We start from the raw sequence: 24,359 nt of genomic DNA, 5'->3' as shown, positions 1-24,359 counted from the left end.
GACTACACACTCTAAACTACACAATTATCTTGGATACGAAGACAGCAAAGACAACTATGTAGCTTGCTAACACTACACTAATCAAGTCGTTCAGTTGAGTGTAATAGTTTCTACAGTGCTGCTATTCGGTAGACGGTGGACGTTTGCTAGCTGGCTAGCTGCTGGGCAGATAGCAGTGTAGACTACGTTAGGCCGACGAATTACGATAATTACGCAATTATCTTTGATACAAAGACGGCTATGTAGCTAGCTAAGAAGAAATTGCTAAGATTAGACAAATCAAACCGTTGTGCTATAATGAAATGTAATGAAAAGTTATACTACCTGTGGACCGAAGTGCGGATGCGACCGCTCGCTCCAACCCTCTCGTCCTGAGGATATGGATACTTTTGTGCCTGTTTCCTCAAGCATCTTCACAAGGTCCTTTGCTGTTGTTCTGGGATTGATTTGCACTTTTCGCACCAAAGTAGGTTCATCTCTAGGAGACAGAACTCGTCTCCTTCCTGAGTGCTATGATGGCTGCATGGTCCCATGGTGTTTATACTTGCGTGCTATTGTTTGTACAGATGAAATTGGTACCTTCAGGCGTTTAGAAATTGCTCCCAAGGATGAACCAGACTTGTGGAGGTCTTGGCTGATTTCTTTAGATTTTCCATGATGTCAAGCAAAGAGACACTGAGCTTGAAGATAGGCCTTGAAATACATCCACAGGTACACCTCCAATTGACTCAAATGAAGTCAATTAGCCTAAGCTTCTAAAGCCATGACATAATTTTCTGGAATATTCCAAGCTGTTTGAAGGCACAGTCAACTTAGTGTATGTAAACATCTGACCCACTGGAATTGTGATACAGTGAATTATAAGTGAAATAATCTGTCTGTAAACAATTGTTGGAAAAATGACTTGTGTCATGCACGAAGTAGATGTCCTATCCGACTTGCCAAAACTATAGTTTGTTTTCAAGAAATTATGTGGTTGAAAAACGAGTTTTAATGACTCCAACCCAAGTGTATGTAAACGTTTTGACTTGTAACATTTGCAACTGTAACATTTGATTGGATTGGATTTGATGTAGGTGGTGGGCCGAGTCCTTAAAACGTGAAGTCGATCGAGTCAAGGGAGGAGCAGATTTGATGTAGGTGGTGGGCCGAGTCCTTAAAACGTGAAGTCGATCGAGTCAAGGGAGGAGCAGATTTGATGTATATGACAGTAAAACATTATTTTGATGGCTATACATTTTGTTGACGCCTTCAATTCTTGCACATTTTCTCATGAAAAGTATATTTCAAACTTGCCAAACTACTAAACTTGAACCAATCAGAACTCCAGTACAAATCAAATTAAACTTTGTTTGTCACATGTGCCGAATACAACAAGTGTAGACCTTACCGTGAAATGCTTACATACAAGCCCTTAACCAACAGCGCAGTTCAAGAAGAGTTAAGAAAATATTTAGCAAATAAACTAAAGTAAAAAATAATAAAAAGTAACACAATAACATAACAGTAACGAGGCTAAATACAGGGTGTACCAATACCAAGTCAGTGTGTGGGGGTACAGGTTAGTTGAGCTAATTTGTACTATGCATAGATAATATATAGTGAGTAGCAGCAGTGCACAAAACAAATGGAGAGGGGGGGGGTCAATGTAAATAGTACGGTAGCCATTTGATTAATTGTTCAGCAGTCTAATGGCTTGGTGGGTAGAAGCTGAACCTTTTGGTCCTAGACTTGGCTCTCCGGTACGGCTTTCCGTGCGGTAGAAGAGAAAACAGTCTATGACTTGGGTGACTGGAGTCTCGGGACAATCTTTTGGGCTTTCCTCTGACACTGCCTAGTATAGAGGTCCTGGATGGCAGGAAGCTTGGCCCCAGTGATGTACTGGGCCATACGCATTACCCTCTGTAGCGTCTTACGGTCAGATGCCGAGCAGTTTCCATACCAGGCGGTGATGCAACCGGTCAGGATGCTCTCGATGGTGCAGATGTAGAACTGTTTGAGGATCTACATACCCCTCGTGATAAATGCAGCCAATACCACAGCCTCTTGTGAAAATGCGACCTGTTGTCTGATGAAGAGGAACAGATATAGCTAGCTTTGTGTTTTGGCTAGTAGACTGAAATAAGATAAAAGCCGTTTTCTAGTGCAAATGAAATATGCAGCATACAATACGAATTGTCTTGATCATATGAAGAGGTAACTTTGTTGACCATTTTGCCAATATATTGAAAGCTAGCCAATGTTACAGACTAGCCTAGCCAGCTACTATAACTGTTAAAGTGTGTTTCATTAACTGCCTCTCTGTCAGTGAATTAAATTGTTGAATCATGTTTCGGTGTGATGATATGTCTCCTTTCAAGCAACTAGCTGCAGACTTTAAAAAACATTCAGTCATATGCTTTGCACTAAAAACCCAAATCAAGCATGTAGATACTGTAGGAATATGTGTGTGTGTGTTTCTTGTATGCTAGAACGGAGGTTTAAAAATGACAGCTGCATATGTATATTAGCCAATACATATAGCATAGCCTACTCATACAGTGTACCTTCCAATACAATCTTCTCTAAAAAAGAACAGTTGTACAACGTGCCCTGCAATAGGATTTCTAAACCAGAGGAGTTCCCAAATAGCAGCGGCCCAATGCAATGGTGGGTGTGCATCATGTTGGATATATTGGAATATAATATCTGGAGAGTGATAAAGGCAGGATTACCAAACATATCATCCGACTCCGACTATTGACGGGGATAATGTGGCATTTCTTATGTGTGAATGAAATGAGTGGGTCCTGCCTTGATGACTCTATTAGATTGACACAACTTAGAAAGAAAGGTGCTGTCTGGGGCCTAAAAGGGGTCTTTGGCTGTCCCCCATAGGAGAACCCTTTGAAGAACCGTTGTTGGTTCCAGGTATAACCCTTTTGGTTCCATGTAGATCCATTTTGGGTTCCATGTAGAACCCTTTCCACAGAAGAACCCAAAATGGTTCTACCTGGAACCAAAAAGGGTTCTACCTGGAACCAAAAGGGTTCTCCTATGGGGATAACCGAAGAACACTTTTGGAACCCTTTTTTTCGAAGAGTGTATTGATATTTGTAGTCTTAAATGATTCCTTGGAATAAACTGATAGCTACAATGCTCCTTGTCCGGAATGACATGCAAGCTAGTGATTAAGCTATCTGCTCCTGGTAGCTGGCAACAAATCTGCTTGTTGCAACTACTGTAGCCAGCTAACTAGCAAACTAGATACATTACTAAAGTTCCTGTGTTCTAAATTGGAAGTCATATTACAGCTTGCATTGATAGTATCACATTTCTGTCTCTAAATAGTTGGATTACAAATAAATATAAAAGACTACCTGAGGATAGCAGTTTGATGGATGGGTCGCTCTCAAGCTGTCGTGTGTGGTAAGGGTGATCACCACAAATTGTCTCGGACCGCGACCTCCCCCACTTCACTCACACACACACACACACACACACACACACACACACACACACACACACACACACACACACACACACACACACACACACACACACACACACACACACACACACACACACACACACACACACACACACACACACACACACACACACACACACACACACACACACACACACACACACACACACACACACACTGATTGCTGTATATGGCTATATGGCTGTCATTATTTATGGAGTGAGCTGAGGCTTTTATCCTGATAGTTTGCCTCTCTCCCCTGCTGGTTTGTGTCTGTCAAAGCGCTGTAATTTGGCTCAACGTATGGCCCAGTGTGCCAGAGTTAATGAGGGGCTGTTTGAGAGTTAAATGCATGTGAATAATGAGAGAGCGTGAGAGAGAGCGAGAGGGGGAGAGGGAGTCAACAAATGCCTAGAGAACACAGTGATCAGAGACACTACTCACTAGATCCATGTACTGGTAGCTACTTCTGGCATGATTCCATCCATCCATGTAAACCCTAGTCAGTTTGTTCAATCACACTCTGCTGGGTGGGTTGTTTGAATGTGCTTTTGCGCGTGTGTTTCCACATGTGCGTATACTACCATGTCTGTATATCCGTTATGAGCATGCTGTTAGGACAGAGTGCTAGTGTAGGTGAGACTACGCAGGGGCGGACAGACAGACCGGGTGGAATAGGATTCTGGCCGTGAGGAGTTTCTGTTGATACTCTCTGAGGGAACCATAATGTGTGTAATATGGAGGCCTGAAGAAACGACACCTTGATGCAGTGCGCACCTGGTGTGTATGGAGGCAACTACGGGATTACGTTGCCTTGGCGACACAATCAGCTCCATGGAATTGTGTGTCGGTCTGCTAAACGCACAGGTGTTTACGCGTGTCGCATTTCCATACGTTTAAATGGCTTAAGGAGGATAGACGTATAAACTCCGCTTCAATGCTCAGGGAAAAAATATGGATAAGGACAAGACATGCTGCTTGAGCCTGGTAATGGGGAAAACGAAGGCCTCCATTTTCTAGATCAGTAATATGTTTAATATGCCATCCATTAAAGAACTTTTAACAATGGCATATGATTCCAAACAAAATTCAGCTTTTTCCAGACATAAGACCATTGCAGTATTTTTCACCTCAAATATGCCCCTGAATCTTCCACAGCCCAGAGCATGGCAGGGATAAAGTCAGTTACTGGGTTGGCACTGCTAATGAGTGCCACGCTGTCCCCACTAATCTGATATATAATATTAGCCTGTAGATGTGGCTGTCGGCATATGCCCAGTGGATGGGCCAGTGGCATGAAGGGATGCAAGCAGGCAGGATGATTACATGGCCTTTGTCATCATCAGAGAGTGTATGGGCTCTAGTCAGGATGATCTCCTCCCCTATTCTAAACAGTGTAATTAAAACAGGGGCCAGAGATGTTTAAACATGCAGGAATCCTGGTGCTTGAACAAAGGGCCACTTTGCCCAACATTGCTATCAGGGTGAAGTGTAATGGTAGAAGTCAAAATAAGGCGATTCATTTACTCTCGTTGAGCTAAGTGCATTCTTGGCTCACAGAGGGGGTGCCTGGCTCGGCGAAAGCCAGAGAGCCTATTTGTGAAGGCAAATGTCACCGCCCTGCATCTCTCTCGGCTATAGCCTACACCCCCACTACTGCCTGCGTCCTAGTGTTTACCCCTCTCTCTCTCTCTCTCTCTCTCTCTCTCTCTCTCTCTCTCTCTCTCTCTCTCCGCCCCTTTTTCCCAGCGTCAGCTCCCTCTCCCCTCCACTCCACAAGATCTCAGTTTTAACTCCCTCACTTCCATCCCTCTCTTTCTCTGTCTTCGCCCCTCTCTCAGCCTCCAAATGAATGTGTTGTGTATGACAAGGAGATGGCTAGCTAATTGATAAGTGTGATTGGAGCAAACATGAATGTCTGCTCCTGAATACTGGGTGTAACACCTTTCAGTCCGACAGTGTGGGACTCGCCGCGTCTGTTTGCACTGCAAGCGGAGCAGTCAGTGGTTGTGTGTCGCCACTCTATCACAAAACCAAACAGTGTATGTTCACTCTGGGCCGACCCAATGTTTTATAAGGCTGTAACCGTGTGTGTGTGTGTGTGTGTGTGTGTGTGTGTGTGTGTGTGTGTGTGTGTGTGTGTGTGTGTGTGGAGCTGCCAACGTAATGAATAGGCGGCTCACCTCATGCATGCTAATGTTATGTTGTAAGCAGTTTTGTTGACAAGTGCTAATACTTTTTTCACACTGTCATCAATAGCAGCTAATACAACCGCCATTTTTCTACGGCTCTCCATGCAAGGCATGATGGATTGTGACCTTAATATGGGTTAGCCCAGTTTAGAAATCTTAAACAACCTGCAATAAATCACAGCATTATTACAATGCACTTTAATTGGTTAAGGACTGTTTATTTCCTAAAAAGGTAGAAAAAAATAGGGTTTTGGCACTTTTTAATTTGCAAAGTGCATTTTCATTATGAATGGCAGTCGAATATTACCCTCCTTTGTCATGCAAAATACGCAACACACTAGCAATCTATTAATTGGACAGAAAACGCGGTGCCAGCGCAAATCTCTCTTTCCCTCTCAGTGCAGGGGAGCGGCTGGATCTATTAGGACAAGGGGAACGGAGAAAAGTGAAACACCTTCCCTCACTCCATGCCCACTTCCTTCTGATGGAAATACAACAAACCTCTGATTTGCCTCTTTCCCTCTCTCTTCCTCAGCTAATTAAGTGTAAATATGAAGGACACGTTTAGTAATTATGTGTGGCCTCCTGTTGCTTTTTTACTGCTGTCATTTTTCATGGAGACACTGGTGATTCATTGAAGTGTTTTGGGAAAATCCAAAGTTCTACCTCGTTCAGGAGTAAAACTTCAACATGTCTTGCCAGCGGTGTTGAACCAATTGGCCGATGCATCACACTTTCTCACAGTGTGACTACTACATACAATGTATTTGCGCTTGCCTAGACCTATGCAGTAACAAATGGACGTATGTGATGTGAGGTCTTAACATCAGTGAACGGTATCATGCAGTGCACATGGCCCGCTGGAGCAGAATTACTCGAATTAGATTGAAACGTCTCATGTTTCTAACTTTCATCATTTGTATCTCATTTATTTTGCCCTTTTGTCTGCTGAATGGGTCAGCGCTCAGAGTTGAAGTGTTTTGATTGGTCAGTATGCTCGAGTGTTCTGGTTGGTCAGTGCACTTGGAGATGGAGTGTTCTGATTGGCGTCGCCCGCGTCCTGATGTTGTTACTTGGGCAGCATGACTGCACATTGCCAGCTGCCGGTGACAGGTTGCCGCCCTGAGATGTCACAATCCTATCCTGTGTTTCTAACCCCACCCCCCCACCCCCCACCCACCCCTCTGCCTCCCAGTCCCCTCACGGCCGTCACTCACCCATCTCTCTTCGACGCCTCCTAGACCAATCAGCCTCTGTCTCCCGGGACGCTATGTCACACATTTAAGGATGCATGACAAAGTGCTCCTTGATTTCCCAGTGGCCACTAGCTGCAGACTGCTCACCCTGTCACACACACACGCACACCCTTTACATGTGACATAGTACACATGTCAGAGGACATCACGTCAGCAGAGTGTGTGTGGCAGACTGGGAGTTTAGAAAACCTTCTCTCATTTGCATTAGCAGTCAATTGCCATGGTTGAATTGCAACTCTTCACCAACACAGATGATAAGAGAGTACATGTTTCACTTATTGCTTTTGGAGAGGTAATGTATCATTGGAAATGTAAGAGATCAATGTATTTTTTTTATGTACTTTTCAAGATCATTTAAAACCTAGATTCTAAGGAGTAATTGATATTCAAGCACACTCCCAAAAATGTTTTTTTTCTCTTTCCACAACTTTATATAATATATAATAATAATATATGCCATTTAGCAGATGCTTTTTATCACTGTCAGTGAAGGATGCAGTCTGTTGAAATAGATATTCACCATTTGTAAAGGTGCAGCGCATTTTATTTAAAAGCAAGCCACCACTTCAACTTGACACTAAAAGCTGTCTGTTTCACCAGCAACTTCCAGGTCTCGTCCGTTTGGGCCTGCCTCTCTGTTTACTTCCTTATCAACATGGAAATGGTTCTAGACTACCGGGGCCCATTTTTTCAAACGTTTTATTTTGTCCGGAGCACCTGAATTTTGACTATCGGAAAGGATTAAATGCATAGAAATAGAAGGAATAGAACAGGAGTCCCCATTCGAGTCTACAAACCGTCCGTTCTATTAATTGTATTTCTATGCATTGGATCGTAATCCAGATAAATACCTTTTGAAAAACTGGGCCCAGGACAGTGAACACTCACCCTCTTCCAAAGACTAAACTCCTCTTTGATGTTGACATTTTTAAACAAAAAGAAAAACCCAGAGTTTGACCTTTCTGCCGTGTGTCCCTTTGAAAGTAAATGAACTGCACTATGAGAGAGAATCAACTTCACTTTGAAACAGAAATTAGTCAAATGGAACTTCAGCACTGTGCTGTCAGAATGCCACCCCTCTTGTTCCAGAAAAAAATCGGCTCTTTTGACCTCTCTACCCAAGGCATTGTGGCTGTGTACTCACGTGTGTGGAGTAGACGGAGTACGTTCCTTCTCACCCACAACTCACTCGCAGACAGAGCTTTTATGCCGGATGAAAGCAAAACTTCAATTGGAGAGAGCTTTCAGCGCTGGTGTACAGGGGTACAATGAAGAAAGGGGCTGCAGTAATGCTACAAAGCCATTTGTGGCACACTTTCGCACAATTACGGCCTTTCTCTCAAAAAATGGCTTGTTTATAATAGGTGACTGAGGCAACAATTGTGGTGGAGTAGCTTTGAAGAGAGAACGTGTTGCTCTTCAGAGACTGGAGGGGATACAATGTGCCCAACATATGAGAGAAATGCTGGATAATCCTTGTGAAATGAATAGAAAATCACAATAAGTGTGTGTGTGTGTGTGTGAGGGGGGGGGGGGTTGTTGGGGTTTGCAGTTATCAAAACAAGCATGAAGAGTAGGAAGATAAAGTCCCGCCTCCTAGAACACAGCTGCCAGTCAAAGCATCTGAAAGCTTCCAAACAGAAGCCAATCGGCTTCTGCTCCAATGGCAGTCACATTCACCAGGCTTCTGTGGAAAGTGGGGAACGGGAATTGTTCATGACACAAAGCCACTGCTTATCCAAAAAACCAACACAGCCCTCAGCTTAAGAGATAATAAATCAATTTACCATACTGTATACGTTGGTTGCTTTTTTTAAACGGTTGTTTTTGGTAAAGGAGTAATCCCTGTAATAGAAAACGCACTCCTTGTACAATGTTGATGGATGATCATTTTCTTTGTGAATGCCATGCCTGACACCCCGTGTGTGAGTTCCAGGTAGGGCTTTGTGCAGGCACTGATTCGCCGTCTGAAGGGTGAAGTGACGTGCCGTCACATCTACTGGGATGTCTGCGTGTGTGACTGTGTGTCTGTATGTTTACTTAGGATCCTGTGACGTGTGCCATTCCGTTAAGATACTCGCAAACTAGAATGCCAAACGGGAAACACAGCCAGTCGTTGAAAAGGTATCGTCTGCATCAAAGCCATTGTGTACATTTGTCTGTCGTCTATAAACCCCACCGCTGGTTCCTTTTTTCCACTGCCTATCTCCGTTTGTCGTCCAATAGCGGGTCCCCATTTCTATTTCATGGTGAATGGGGTATTAGTTCAAAAGTTACCCACTAAAGCTAGATTTTAGGATCCAACACAGGCACAGTTTTGTCTTCGTGGTGTGATTAGTGGCGTCTGTGACGTCGGTGCCGACTGAGCATCGAGGTGATTAACATTCCCCGTCGAGACAACAGATCCGTCTAAACCACAAACCTTGATGGGCCGTCGAGTCCTGGTCTGGCCAATACATCCGGATTCTTCCATGTGCGTTTTCACGCCACATTGTCTCTACCCACTGTCGCAGTACTCAGTCATGGACAGGCCAATAACTGTCCTAGGGGTGTGTGTTCAGCTCGCAGACATAGTGATGGATCTGTCTTCTATCAATTAGGCGGAAAGGTGAAGAGATGTTATGTACCATGGGGCGTTGCGTTGAGGGCTTCAGTTCTCTTTCTTACTTTTTCTCTCTTTCTGGCTCGTTTCGCCTCGCTCCCCTCGTTCTTCCACGGTGCTCAGTTCGTTCAGTGGTGAGTGTCAGGTTCAGCTCAGGTGTGCTGCACACAAAGGCAGAGAGCGGGAGAGAGTGGATCTGTGGCCATCGACTGTGCACTGTTTACCTTAGCGAGTCACACGCTGTGACGTTGGAAAGTGAAAACACCGGCAGCCACGTTCCGCCCTGTCTCAGGCATGACGGGCAGCTCTGTCAGCGAGTGACATGGGCCGGGCCTCGTAACGGGAGGGGGGAGGGAAGCCTGCCAGCTCAACAGAGATTGGTAAACTCCTCTGGTACCTGTCCATACCTGCCTTAGTGTTTTTGTATTTCCTCATTTGATTACGTCCAATCAGAAGTCATGCTTCCGGTTCATGGCTCGGGTTCATCTTTTCTGTGTGTCACCTGCATCCCAGACCTGTTTTCCTTGTGGATCAGACACACACATGCATATAAGCATGCATACTCACACACGCACACACAGATCATCACTCTCATAAGGATTTATGGATCCTAATAGGCATTCCTTAAAGTCTCTGGGATGAAGTGTCAGAATTGATGGCAGGCAGCCTTTTTTATTGCCTGTGTGGTGTTTGTAATTAGGCTAAATAGATGGGATTGGACACGCATGGTAAAGGCTACATTTCTCGCCCAATAGGATTTATGGCTGCACTGTGCATTCCAAGGCCTGCTCTAATGCAGTCCTTTGCATCCGGACACATGTAGTTGATTTGTATGTCGCGTCAGCCCTGGCCTGGTGACACGTAGCACTTTGCGAATGCTTTTGACATGGATTGGCCTGGTAACTCCGTGTTGAACCGATGTGTTAACTGCGATATGACTGCTGGGTGGCGAGCATGAGATTGATGCTTGATTCGAAGGAATCGAATGAAGCCCATTGTTATTGTGGCGTTCAAGGTTAATTTTTATAGCCACCGAGCGTCTGCGTGAACTGAGCTCTCTAGTAGTTTTCCCTCCATCAAGTTGGTTAGCTTTTGAGGATGTAACTTCCTTATAGGATCCATGTCTGAGGACGTCGGTAGATGACGTGGAAACCGGCCACTAAGGGCAACGGTGAGCGCTGTTACCTTCAAGTAGGTTTTGTGTTTGCTAGGGCGCTGTGGACGGGGATGGTGGATGGGCGTAAACATCTGCCTCTGATTCCAAAGGTTGCAAGTTCTAAGCAGATACAAAGCTGTTTTTGAGAGGTTTGTTTTAAGCCTATCCCAAACCTTAACTTTTACCTTAACCATTCAGAGTTAATGCCTAACCTTACAATTTCAGAGTTAATGCCTAAACCTAGCCCTGTCCCGAAACCTAACCCTGACCATACAAATATGGAGTTAAGGCATGAACGTAACCCTAAACACTTTGAAATGTGATGTTTAAGAAAAATGAACATCTCTATTCTGACGTGAGACTGTGAGAAGTAGTTGCAGTTTTACCCTCCAGATGTACGGTGTGTGTGTTACCAATCAGATTGAAGATTCACAGCGGAGGGGGCTGCTCTCATCCACTAAGGTCTCACTCCTGGTTAAAGGAGAACAAAACTGATCATACATATTCACATGCATTCATGCACAACCCAACTACTGTACACCATGCGTTCGAGGCCAGACAAGGGGGTGTGTGTTGCTGAACCACATACTGAACCATTGTGTTTGCCCGCTCTACACATGCAATGCACAGACGCTGTACACAGATGCACACACACACACACACACACACACACACACACACACACACACACACACACACACACACACACACACACACACACACACACACACACACACACACACACACACACACACACACACACACACACACACACACACACACACACACACACACACATCCCCCCTCAGGCTATCAGGCAGAGGAAGGGAACATGGCGAAGACAGGCCCATTGACAGGCCAGTGGCAGTAACTTATTGTGTATTGATGGGGTGTGACAAAGCATGTGGGAATGCAGGCGTGCGTGGTAGAGAGGGTTAGGGTGTGTGTGTGTCTGTTCAGGCGAGCAGGCATATGTGTGTGTGCGTTTGCATGCATCCATGCTTGTGCGTGTGTATTTCTGCGTGTGTGTGAGTGTGTGTGTGAGTGTGTGTGTGCATGTCTGCGTGTGTTTGTGTTCACTTGCATGTGTGCTTGCAGCGGGCGGAGTGGAGACCCTTCACAGCTCATTTAGCCCAAATGGGGCCACCTGGGTGGTGCTGGAGCTCAGTGGGGCGGCCCTGGCACTCTGGAGCCCCGCTGACAGGCCCCAAATATAGTGGCGCCTTCGGCCAATTAATCAACACAGGCACACTGACAAATCACCACACACTGACCTAATGAGAGAGAGAGAGAGAGAGAGAGAGAGAGAGAGAGAGAGAGAGAGAGAGAGAGAGAGAGAGAGAGAGAGAGAGAGAGAGAGAGAGAGAGAGAGAGAGAGAGAGAGAGAGAGAGAGAGAGAGAGAGAGAGAGAGAGAGAGAGAGAGAGAGAGAGAGAGAGAGAGAGAGAGTGATGAGTGACTTAGTGACTCCTTCATTGGGACATGGGGGTAAATAATGAGGTAATGAGAGAAGAATGTTAACACAGTTGTCATTGAGCACTGATCCCTGACTCCTTCTTCCCCAAACACAACCACAGCCTGGCTCTGTTATGAGGAAAATAAAACCCACAGAAACAAAATGCTGAGAAAGCCCACAACCCCCATCAATCCCCCTCAACCCCCATCAATGCTTTTCTAGCTATGAAAAATAAATACAGGGTTTCTAATACAGCACCCACTGTTCTCATGTTGCTTCAAAATAGATTAGGAGCTACAGGACATGTAAACGAGAACAACATTGATGTATGTGTCCGACTAAACTCTGGCCCGAGGTGGCATCTCCTCTAAACCTGCCCGTATCCAAATGAAATGAGCTCAGATCCGAGGTGAAATCAGAGCCTTGGACAGCATGGCTGCTCCGCTAATGACCCCCTATGGCCATCCATCCACAGCATATTACAACCAAGCACGCTCAGACACCAAGGCAATAATCATTGATATGTAATACCATGTTCAGATTGCTATTGCCCTGACATTTCGAACAGTCAATAGCAAAATGCGTTTTTATCATGCTTCGCCTGTCAAGAATACAACACTACGGTATAAAGGTGGATTGACATCCCATATTAGTCATTGGGGTCCAGATGAAAGATGGTAGCTATGACTGTATCTGTACATTTGCTCTATCATACTATCTATCTGCTTGTGGTTACAATGTAGAGTCATGAATGTGCTTCTTGTTAGATCCCATGTGTTGAATAGTAATCCTGTGAAGGTGACCTAAACGAGGACAATCAGAACTTGCAACTTATATTTATACAGTACCAGTCAAAATGTTTGAACACACCTACACATTCAAAGGTTTGTCTTTATTTTTAATATTTTCTACATTGTAGAATAATAGTGAAGACATCAAAACTGTGAAATAACGCATATGGAATCATGTAGTAACCAATAAAGTGTTAAACAACTGGTACTCTGTGTATATACAGTTGAAGTCTGAAGTTCACATACACTTAGGTTGGAGTCATTAAAACTCGTTTTTCAACCACTCCACAAATTTCTTGTTAACAAACTATAGTTTTGGCAAGTCGGTCATTTTTCCAATAATTGTTTACAGACAGATTATTTAACTTGTAATTTACTGTATCACAATTCCAGTGGGTCAGAAGTTTACATACACTAAGTTGACTGTGCTTTTAAACTGTTGTCGTGTCTTTGGCTTTGCCGGATTAAGTGATATGACATGCTATTCTATAAAATAATTTCTCCATAACTAGAGAGTCGGGCACCACAAAATAATATTTATAGAGCTGTCTTCCAAATAAGCTCTTAAAGACCTAGTAATATTTTACATCAATAGCAGTCAATATTAATAACCGTCATCTTAATTCAGTCTCATCTGAAAGTTGTAAATTCTTGGTTATCTGCACGAACCCTGGCTAACAAGTTGAACCAGCAATACAAAATTGGGTTTAATTAGTTATTTACTAAATACGTAATTAATCACACAGAATTACACATACACATAATTAAATCATAACTTGATTACAAATTACATCATAAAGGAAAACGTCCCTAGCTGGCGGAACAGATATGACAGCTTGTTACACAAAAGAAAAGGGGCTGCCCATTTGGAAAAGGAAAATGCAATATATATTTACTCTGAGCTACGCTTCGGTAGGTTGGTGGTAGATGGAAGGCCGTGTTGCCCAACCGAGTCCTTTGTTCTTTTGAAGAATGTCTCTGCTGGTAAATTGAACACGTTGTAGTAACGTCGTTGTGTGGTAGACGGGATACTCGGCTGTTGCTAACTCAACGGCTAGGAGGTCTCACTTCTGTAGTGAATAAGAGTTCAAAGTTCATACCATTCGCAACCAAAGCTCACGCTGATGTGGGCTTCGTTCTGTAGTTATTATCTGAACCATTCTGACATCGGACCGTCGTCCTCACGTCCTCGGAACAGGAGGTTATATTGTCGTCAAGGGCTTATATAGGAAGGGAGAGGAGGGTGTGTTTGAAAAGTTTTATAGCAAATGTCCCTTCACAGGGGCGGGCCACTGATTGAGCAGAGCCCTACCTCATGAAAACCCAAATCTCACATTTTAGAAGCTAAAATCACATTTCATCCCATCACGAATCATTTCATATTCAAACATTTATATTGAACAACAATTCCATGTGAATCCGATAACTCTGATGTATAGACTTTCCACTGTAGAGTTTGTCATCTTATCATTGATGTGAATGTCTCAGATGACAACCGAACTGACATCATATTCATTAAGTACCACCGCATATGTTCAATTGGTCGGATTACCAGAATATAGTTTATTTCCCCCCACCTTCTGATGTTCCCAGAATCTCTATGTTAACCAAGGTGTTTGCAAATGTAACATCAGTAGGGTAGAGAGAGGAAAAGGGGGGGGAAAGGTATTTATGACTGTCATGACACTGTTGAGTGTAGGGGGCAGTATTCTGATGTTTGGATGAAAAACATACCCAAATTAAACTGCCTATTTCTCAGGTCCAGAAGCTAGAATATGCATATAATTGTCGGATTATGATAGAAAACACTCTAAAGTTTCCAAAACTGTCAAAATATTGTCTGTGAGTATAACAGAACTGATATTGCTGGCGAAAACCTGAGGAAAATCCAACTAGGAAGTGCCTCTTATTTTGAAAGCTCCCTTTTCCATTGCATGCCTTCCCTCCATTTAAAGGGATATCAACCAGATTCCTTTTCCTATGGCTTCCACATGGTCTGAACAGTCTTTAGACATAGTTTCAGGCTTTTATTCTGAAAAAATGAGTGAGAAAGATCCCATCGCGTCAGTGAATGGCTGGGTGCCAGCAGCGTTTTGCATGCACCAACAGAGTGGAGCAGACATTTTCTCTCTCACTCCGATTGAAAAAGCTAAGGTCCGGTTGAAATATTAGCGATTATATATTGTAAAAACAACCTGAGGATTGATTATAAATAAATGTTTGACATGTTTCTATGAACTTTACGGATACTATTTAGTATATATCTATATTCACAGTAAAACGAGTCCTATATCGACATAAACCTGAAAGGCCGCTCAGCAAGGAAGAAGTGACTGCTCCAAAACTACGGTTTGCACCTGCACATGAGGACAAAGATTGTACTTTTTTTGAGAAATGTCCTCTGGTCTGATGAAACAAAAATAGAACTGTTTGGCCATAATCACCATTGTTATGTTTGGAGGAAAAAGAGGGATGCTTGCAAGCTGAAGAACACCATCCCAACCTTGAAGCACGGGGGGAGCAGCATCATGTTATGGGGGTGCTTTGCTGCAGGAAGGACTGGTGCACTTCACAAAATAGATGGCATAATGAGGAAGGACAATTATGTGGATATATTGAAACAACATCTCAAGACATCAGTCAGGAAGTTATAGCTTGGTCGCAAATGGGACTTCCAAATGGACAATGACCCCAAGCATACTTCCAAAGTTGTTGCAAAATGGCTTAAGGACAACAAAGTCAAGGTATTGGAGTGGCCATCACAAAGCCCTGACCTCAATCCTATAGAACATTTGTGGGCAGAACTGAAAAAGCGTGTGTGAGCAAGGAGGCCTATAAACTTGACTCAGTTCCACCACCTCTGTCAGAAGGAATGGGCCAAAATTCACCCAACTTATAGTGGGACGCTTGTGGAAGGCTACCCGAAACGTTTGACCCAAGTTAAAGGCAATGCTACCAAATACTAATTGAGTGTATGTCAACTTCTGACCCACTGGGAATGTGATGAAATAAATAAAAGCTGAAATTTCACATTCTTAAAATAAAGTTGAGATTCTAACTGACCTAAGACAGGGAATTTTTACGAGGATTAAATGTCAGGAATTGTGAAACCTGAGTTTAATGTATTTGGCTAAGGTGTATGTAAACTTCCATCTTCAACTATATATATATACAGTTTATGTACAAGATTGTGTTCCACACCCACCTCCAAACTACTATAGTGGGAATGGTTCAATTTAGGATGGGACACCAGTAGACTTCCCATTGGAATGCAGCCCAGCATCCAGCACCTGTTGTTTACCAAGCGTGTGACAAATGCAATTTGATTGATTGATTGATTGAGATAGAGAAGGAGAGTGAATGTAGTGAATATTCAGGCAGGAACTCCCGCTATTGAGCTGTGTGTGTCATGCGTTTTGTCTTGGGATGGGAGTTGTCTGATGTGCTAAGCCCCAGCCTGTCGGCCCCATCGACTCGCTGCTGCGATGGAGAGCCCACAGAGAGGATGCACAACTGCATGCTCCTCCCATCCATTACCTCCTAGCTGCATGCTAACGCTGTTGCGTCTCTCTAACTATATTAGGTATGCACAGACCATCTGGCCCATTCATTCAAAGGGGCTCATTGATGAAAGTGTTTGTGTGTTTGTTTGTGTGCTACAAATACTGTCTCAGTAAGAGGCCTAACACAGATCCAAAAGCTTATGTTTCTTTATAAATGAATGGAACGCGACGGCAGTAATGAATTCGGAAAGGTCTCTGTGAACCAATCAAAACCTTCATCTTCTGTGACATTGGAGCCAATAGGTGGACTTGTTGAATAGCTGAATCTATCATGCATTTTTTTTATTGAGCATGTTGCATGGTAAATAAGCAATTACTACTACTTCTACTTCTGTTGTTGTGAAATGATCCGTATTGCAATGAGGAGTAGGAAAACAGGAAGCAGTCCTTTGTTTTGCGTGCGAATGCTGTGTAGCGGTGGTGTGGCGGATTCCGTGTGATCTCTATTGGCATGTGCGCTCTCAGTGCTGACAATAGCCCCTCACGTTGGCCCTTTCACTGTCACCTTATCTCCTTCAGGCTTCTGTTGGTAGCTGTAGTGGCAGAGCATTATAATTTCATTATAAAACCGGGATAAAAAACACACAGCCCACTGATAGAAATCTGTAGATTAGGAAAAGCAGCACAATAAATTATGCAAAGTGTTTGAAAACACATACAGCTATAATTAGGTGGCATTTGATTTTAAATGAGCTGACAGCGAGGACTTATTTATCTCTTTAACCCCCTAAAACTGCCATTAGCATAGGGTGAAATGAGCTGTTTGAAATGGTAAGAGCGCGTCGTGTGATCAGATTGGACTAAGCCCTCCTTCTCAACTTGAAAGGCCGGTGTTTTGCAGGGAGATCAGGCTCCCGGGGTGGAATGTGTTCCAGCGGCAGGTGAGATCAATGTCCTCTAGGGGTAATCGCTTCACACCAGCCCTGACACAAAGACGAAGCCCAACCACAGGACTATTAACTAATAACGTCATTATGGCGACCACAGCAGCCCCTCCACATCTCTATATGGCTGCTTGGTGTGGAAGGAAGGAGGATCTGTTAAGTGACTCAACACAGTCACCAGATTGAGGTGGAAAGTACTCTATTACTCCCGACCTACCATGACACCGTTAGATTATTTGTATTGATTGCTGCGTTGTCGGGAAAGAGCATCAATTCAGCATCATGTGATGCAAAATGCATCATACAAGGATGATTTCTGTATTTTCTTCCAAGTTACATATCTAGAAAACTTGAGTGCTGACAAGCGGAACGTTTTGGGACTTTGTCAACAATGGACTAACGAAGCAAATACCGGTATATCGTTTTAGGGTGGAATTGTCCTTTAAGTATAGCCTGCAATTGATATTGTATGTTATGGAAAGGATTTTCCAGGGGGTTGAATAAAGTTTTGAGGTATCAATGTCTCACTTGTTTTAAAGCAGGGCCCTGTGTCAGTCAATTCTCTCAAGTCTCTTGTGCATCACCGTGTTTAAGACTTCATATATGCACAACTAACAAAGAGGATGTGCTGAATAAATGATAGCCTATTTCCTGGTAGAATATCTAGGTGAAATCAGGAGGAATATATTTTTGTTCTTTTCCCTGTTCAGCAGGGAGTGGGGAAGCTAAAGTTGGTGTCTGTTTATCACCAGCATCTTTGTTCATTAATTCATGGGCCTATATTTTATGCATTTGGAGGGTTATGGAGGGCCTGCTGGGGTAGGGGCTGGGGTCTGTCTGTGTTGCTGCTTCTGGGGGCTGGTCTGCCTGTGTGTAGTGGAGCAGGGCCACGGGGGTAAAATAAGAGCTGTCATCCCCCCTCTCTCTGCGCTCTGCCCTGGCCTGTCGAGGAAGACAGATTGCCTGTGCCGAGCTGTTTGATCCCGGGGACCTGGAGGCTTGCCTCAGCCCTTAGCAGGTGTCTGCAGCTTCTGCTCCACACTGAGACTTCTACAGGGAGAGAGGGAGGGAGGGAGGGTTCAGCCTCTCAGAGATACACACATTAAAACATTAAAACACATTGTTCTGCATGCAGACATCGACTCTGCTCCTCACAGAGACTGGTGCTCCGTTAGAATACGGCACACTAGTTTGGCTGGGGTTGGTATGGGAAGTGGGTCTTATTCCGACCACACTAATTGTTGGTTGGTGCCACATGCGACTGCCTGCAGCATGAGAGACAGACAGGTCCTGTGAGGGGCTGTCAGAGGAAAATAGGTTTAAAGTTTTTTATTGTCACGTGCACAAGTACAGGGAAATGCCTTTCTTACTTGCTCTTTCCCAACAATGCAGTAATTAATATCAGTATTACTATACAAAATGTGTGTGTGTGTGTTTTTTGTGTGTAGAGTAAGTATGAATGTGTATGTGTGTTATGTGTGTGTGTGTGAGAATATGACGTGTGTGTGTGTGTGTGTGTGTGTGTGTGTGTGTGTGTGTGTGTGTGTGTGTGTGTGTGTGTGTGTGTGTGTGTGTGTGTGTGTGTGTGTGTGTGTGTGTGTGTGTGTGTGTGTGTGTGTGTGTGTGTGTGTGTGTGTGTGTGTGTGTGTGTGTGTGTGTTGGAATGTCAGTGTGTATGAGTGTGCATAGAGACTTAAATCAATCTAAAATCAAATAGGGTCCGTGCAGATTGTCCGTGTAGCCATTTTGTTAGCTACAGTATTTAGCAGTCTTATGACTTGTGGGATAGAAGCTGTTCCGGAGGCTGTTGGTGTCAGACTTGTTGCTCCGGTACCACTTTTCGTGCGGAAGCAGAGAGAGCAGTCTATGGCTTGGGTGGCTGGAGTCTTTAGCTATTTTCCGGTGCCTTCCACACAGCCTGATATAGAGGTCCTGGTTGGCAGGGAGCTCGGCCCCAGTGATGTACTGGGCTGTCCGCACCACCTTCTGTAGCGCCATGCGATCAATGGCGGCGCAGTTGCCATACCAAGCAGTGATGCAGCCAGTCAGAATTCTCTCAATGGTGCAGCAGTAGAACCTTTTGAGGATTTGAGGACCCATGCCAAATTCTTTCAACCGTCCTGAGGGGTACGAGGCGCTGGCATGACTTATTCACGACTGTTTGCGTGCGTGTGGACCATTTTAAGTCCACTGTGGAACTTGCAGGTCTAGACCCGGTCCATTTCAACCTCCCTAATGTGGATGGGGACGTGCTTGCCCCCCGTTTCCTGTAGTCTACGACCAGCTCCTTGGTCTTACTGACATTGAGGGAGTGGTTGTCTGTCCTGTCGAGAGTTACGGTGCGGGGTCGTGATTTAGCTCAAGAGGTCCGGGGCCTTCTCTCTGAGAGTCCCAACCTTCCAGGGATCTAGTTTAGTGAGGGGTGCTACAGCTAGCCATATGAGCACCGCCAGGCTAACCAGTGCTGAACAAAGGCCTGAGTCAAGCGCTGGGAGGAGAAGAGCTGCCGTGCTGCTCTCACTAACACTGGGAGAGTGTTAGTTCTCTCCCAGAGAAGGCATCACTCCTTCTGGGTAGTGGGAGATGATGCAGTCCATACCAATGGCAGCAATCAGTTGCTGAAGTAACATAATTGCTAACTGTGGAATAACTTTCCTCTTGCTGCAGTAAAAACAAATACACCGTCAGGAGCCAAACATATTAATATGGAAATGGCCCCATTCATTTAGAGCATGGATTTGATTATTCATTAATTAAGCCAGTGCAAATTTGCACAATCTAAGTGACTTGAGAATGTTGAAGACTGCAGAACCACCCTCACAAAGGAATTGTGACCCCCTAAATGGGGTTATGAATGCCTACGTGAAATAAATGTCTACGTGAAATGAACGTCTGTGAACATTGGTCAATCTATAAGGTGACGATTTTCAATTGAAAATCATAGTCACCTAGATCTTACTGCGGGAAACTCTTCAAGCCAAGCCTTGCCACCAAACTCTCTCGAGGAGGTTCGTGTCGCAGACCTGAACTTTGCTGCGGTGTTCAGTCACAACGTTATATCTCATTCACCCCTCACTCCCTCCTCCCTGTCTTCCTCTGTAGTGCAGGGAAGGCATTTGTGTGTCTGTCTGTGTAAGTGGGTGTGTGGATGTATTAGTGTAGTGTAGGTGTGTGTGAGTGTGTGTGTGTGTGTGTGGGTGCGTGCGTGTGTGTGTGTGCATTTAGGGGATGTATAGCCAGGGGGTTTATATCTGGAGAGGGTCCTTTGGTCCTCAGATGTGAGGGTCTCATCACTGCTGGGATTGAGGGTTTAAGTCCGTGGCGTGGGTGTGAGGCAGCCCGTGTGGGTTTGTGTGTGATGGTGTGTGACGCTGTGTGCGTGTGTGTGTGCATGCATGCATGTGTCGATGTCCTATTTCAAAGGGTGCTCACAGATCTGTCGGTGGCCCTTTGGTCAGGCGCTCCATCGCTCGCCTTCGAGCGAGTCGGAGGGCGCATGCTTGGTGTGGGTGACGGGCCCGGCTTTGACGTGACAGGGCAGCAGAGACTCTGTGGCTATAGAGCAGGGCCTTCACGTAGAGTCGCTCTGATGACACAGATGGACTGCTGACAGAGGAACACTGCTGTATGGGTAGAGAGACGGTATCACACAGATCATGTATTCATCTCAATGGTTGGACCAGAGACCAGAGGAACTCTTCTGTATGAACAGAGTGGGTTCTGGGTGTTGTAGTGTGGAAGCTGTGGATATCCAGCTGTGGATATCCTTTAAAGTAGGGAACATTCTAAAGATTTTAACTTTAGATTATGTTAAAATGTAGCTACATTTGAGCGGGGCCATGGACATACACATTGTGCTGAAGATATTAGGTGTTCCCTTTTGATAGACTAATGCCGTAGCTGGAGTATAATCGCTTCTGTCAACTCTCTGTCTTGTCAATATTCAAATCCACCGTCCCGTTCCATGCTTGTCAGTTACAATTGTCATCCCGCTCTTAGCCAAGGGAAGTCAGGTATACAAATTGAATTGGAGATGACTCCTCAATGGAAATTGAGTTCAGAGCTGACCTTTGCTCTGCATTGTGAACATGTCAGGTACACTAACTTGCTGCAGACACCTGCTAAGGGCTGAGGCAAGCCTCCAGGTCCCCGGGATCAGGGCGTTTTCCTACCTTTTTCACTCGCTCTCTGTGTTTGTCTATCTTTCTCTCTTGCACACACACACACACACACACACACACACACACACACACACACACACACACACACACACACACACACACACACACACACACACACACACACACACACACACACACACACACACACACACACACACACACACACACACACACACACACACACACACACACACACACACACACACACACTACACATTGACACATCTCCTATCACTTGGGAAGCACAGCCTTTGTGGTTCACCATGATTCTCATCACAACCGTATTTGGTGTGTTGTGTAGAAGTGCTCAGTGTAAAGTCCAAAAGTGCCCACTCACCCGGTGCGGGCAGTGTAACGTAAATACAAAAGGGCAAATGCAGGAGCATGAAATGCAGTGCCATATCCTCATCCCATATCGCTGACTACCTCAGCAGGCCTGTGGAGGACCAATGTTTCAGCTCTCCCTCTCTGCTGACACATATCAGCCTGGCATGCACGGAAAGCACTGACCTTTAGAAAGTTGAGCACTTTAAATGTTTAGGTTTGGGTTATGATGGATCCTTGAGGCCCTCAGCATGTGTAAAGGCCCTGATTAGGTCCTTGTCAGACTCATTTAGCCAAAGTGTCTCGCGCCGTGTGGCTCTATGTTTGACAGGCACCCTTTTAAACAAACACTGGTACCTGTCGGGGATTGCGCTGGCACCCAGCGCAGCACGAACACGCCACTCTGAGGAAAACCACTCCGACACTGACAGCTCACACAATTGCCATCACTCCTTCTCTCACTTCCTTTCTCTCTCTCTAGTCTATCTTTCTCCTGCCGGATTGTCCTGGCACGAGAGCACTCGATCTCAGTAGAGAGTTGGTTTTATGTAAAATGCTAATATGGTCTGAGTAAATGTAGATTGCAAGATTCTAACTGAAGGAAGGTACTGGAGGTCATTTACACACTGATAATCCGTGAGAAAGGCTTTAATTCCCGATGAGACAAACATTGAGGCGAAGGTTGACTGTCAGAATTAGCTCCATGCGTCAGAGTGTATCTATCATTGCAGCCAGCCGACATTGGCTTAAATATTGTGCCCATGCATTCCTATCGAAGTACATCAGGTTTATTTTTTTTCAATTCTTTAAAAAAAAAACATCTCCTGTGACATCAATACAGTACACATATGAGTCGTAATATGTGTGTCCTATTCCGTATTCAGAGGAACCGCCTAGTCAGCAAGTCCAGTATTAATGCATGAGAAATGAGCCCAGCCTGTAGGAATTAAAGGGTAAGGCGCCCCTTATTAAGATGTAAATTCCAAGGAAACTTCTGAAATGAGGATGCTGTGAAGTTATTGTCAACTTTAGCCTACTTGGAACTGAATATTTAAACAGCATTAGGTTTTTTTCACTCGCTCAAATTAGCAACAGCGATAGAATCACATATTGTTGGTGTGTGTTTTTAAAGCTAAATCACCCTCAGTCCTAGTTAGAATGTGCATTTCCGTCAGGGTTTAGGACAGTTGGCATTGTGAATGTGAAACGCACTGTCTGGACATTGTATAGTGTTCGTAGCATAAGGTAGCTTAGATATATACATGACAAGTGTTGGTATGTTAGATCTCTCTCTCTCTCTCTCTCTCTCTCTCTCTCTCTCTCTCTCTCTCTCTCTCTCTCTCTCTCTCTTCTCTTGTAAATTTGCACTTAACACCTTCCTGCAGAAAGGCTTCTCATTCATCAACTCTGTTTGTCCCAGTGACAAGCGGGGCGCTTCCTGAATATCAATATCAGCTAAGACAATGCGTCGCTTCGCTCAGCCAGTAACCTTCAGCTAAATGTCATTCTGCTTAATCCTATTTGAAAATTAAACATTGAAAAACCTTTAGCGTTTCTTCCTGCCTTCCTCCCCTACTCACTCCCTCTATCCCTCCCTCCCTCCTCCCATGGTTCATTTTGCACGTCTGTGACATTTGTAAATATTATGTTTTTCATGTTCCCATTATTTGTTTTGGGGGGGGGTTTCAAATCATGGCTGACTATAGGATGATAAAGAGATGTGATTGGATTTTTATTGAACTGTGTAGTGTAATAGTCATGAGGTATAGCTGTTGCCCCTCTCTCTCCTACTCCCCACCCCATTATTTCTACTATAGTGTCAGTTTGTGGTGGCTTCAGGAAGGTATAGAGTTGTCATAAGGAGAGGCTGTCTTAACTAACCCCCCCCCTCTCTCTCTCCTCTCCACCCCTCATCCTCCCCCTCGTTGGTCTGTCTATCAGGTGACAGTCCACTGGCTCGGTGATAGAGAGAGGGAGAGATGGAGAGGGAGAAAAGACTGAGAAAAAGAGGCCGTGGAGAAGAGAGCAGACATGTGCGAAGGGCCCCATGCATCAAGTGCACATATTTACATAAACAAATCCTCCCCGTATAGACGGTAATTACCACGGTGACAGTGCAGGAGAGGAAGAGAAAGAGGATGTCTGATTCGGCCAGATACACACAATGACTGAGGCAGAAACTCCATCAAAGCGCTCGCATGGAGGAGCCCGCTCTTTTGTATGCATGGAATGCGTCACGTAGTCAAAGCTCTCCCTCTCACACATATACAATACGTCTACCTTCCCCCGTTTGAAGATATGGTGAATATATAGGCGAGGGAGGTGGGGGTGGGGGGGGGAATAAAAGGAGACAGAGATTGCAATGAAAATGCAATCATTTACAGTTCGATAGAGTTCTCTTTAGATAGGACGACATGACTCTACCTTGCGCTCATTCTCTCTCCATATAGATATTAACATTTGATTGACCACAGTCACAGGGCCGG

The 24,359-nt window shown here is 44.6% G+C and overlaps 1 protein-coding gene across 1 annotated transcript in view; it reads left to right on the top strand.

Annotated features, from left to right (window-relative positions):
• Positions 1-24,101, top strand: part of LOC124034885 (uncharacterized protein KIAA0825-like) — a 149,645-nt gene extending 125,544 nt beyond the window's left edge. The window contains exon 21 of the mRNA XM_046348289.1: positions 23,815-24,101. Coding sequence (XP_046204245.1) covers positions 23,815-23,818 — 4 coding nt within the window. The 3' untranslated portion in view covers positions 23,819-24,101. The remainder of the gene's footprint in view (positions 1-23,814) is intronic.
• The last annotated feature ends 258 nt before the right edge of the window (positions 24,102-24,359 follow it).

Source organism: Oncorhynchus gorbuscha, linkage group LG05 (assembly GCF_021184085.1).
Source record: "Oncorhynchus gorbuscha isolate QuinsamMale2020 ecotype Even-year linkage group LG05, OgorEven_v1.0, whole genome shotgun sequence".
Taxonomy (NCBI): domain Eukaryota; kingdom Metazoa; phylum Chordata; class Actinopteri; order Salmoniformes; family Salmonidae; genus Oncorhynchus; species Oncorhynchus gorbuscha.
This window is presented reverse-complemented; position numbering and strand designations above follow the sequence as displayed.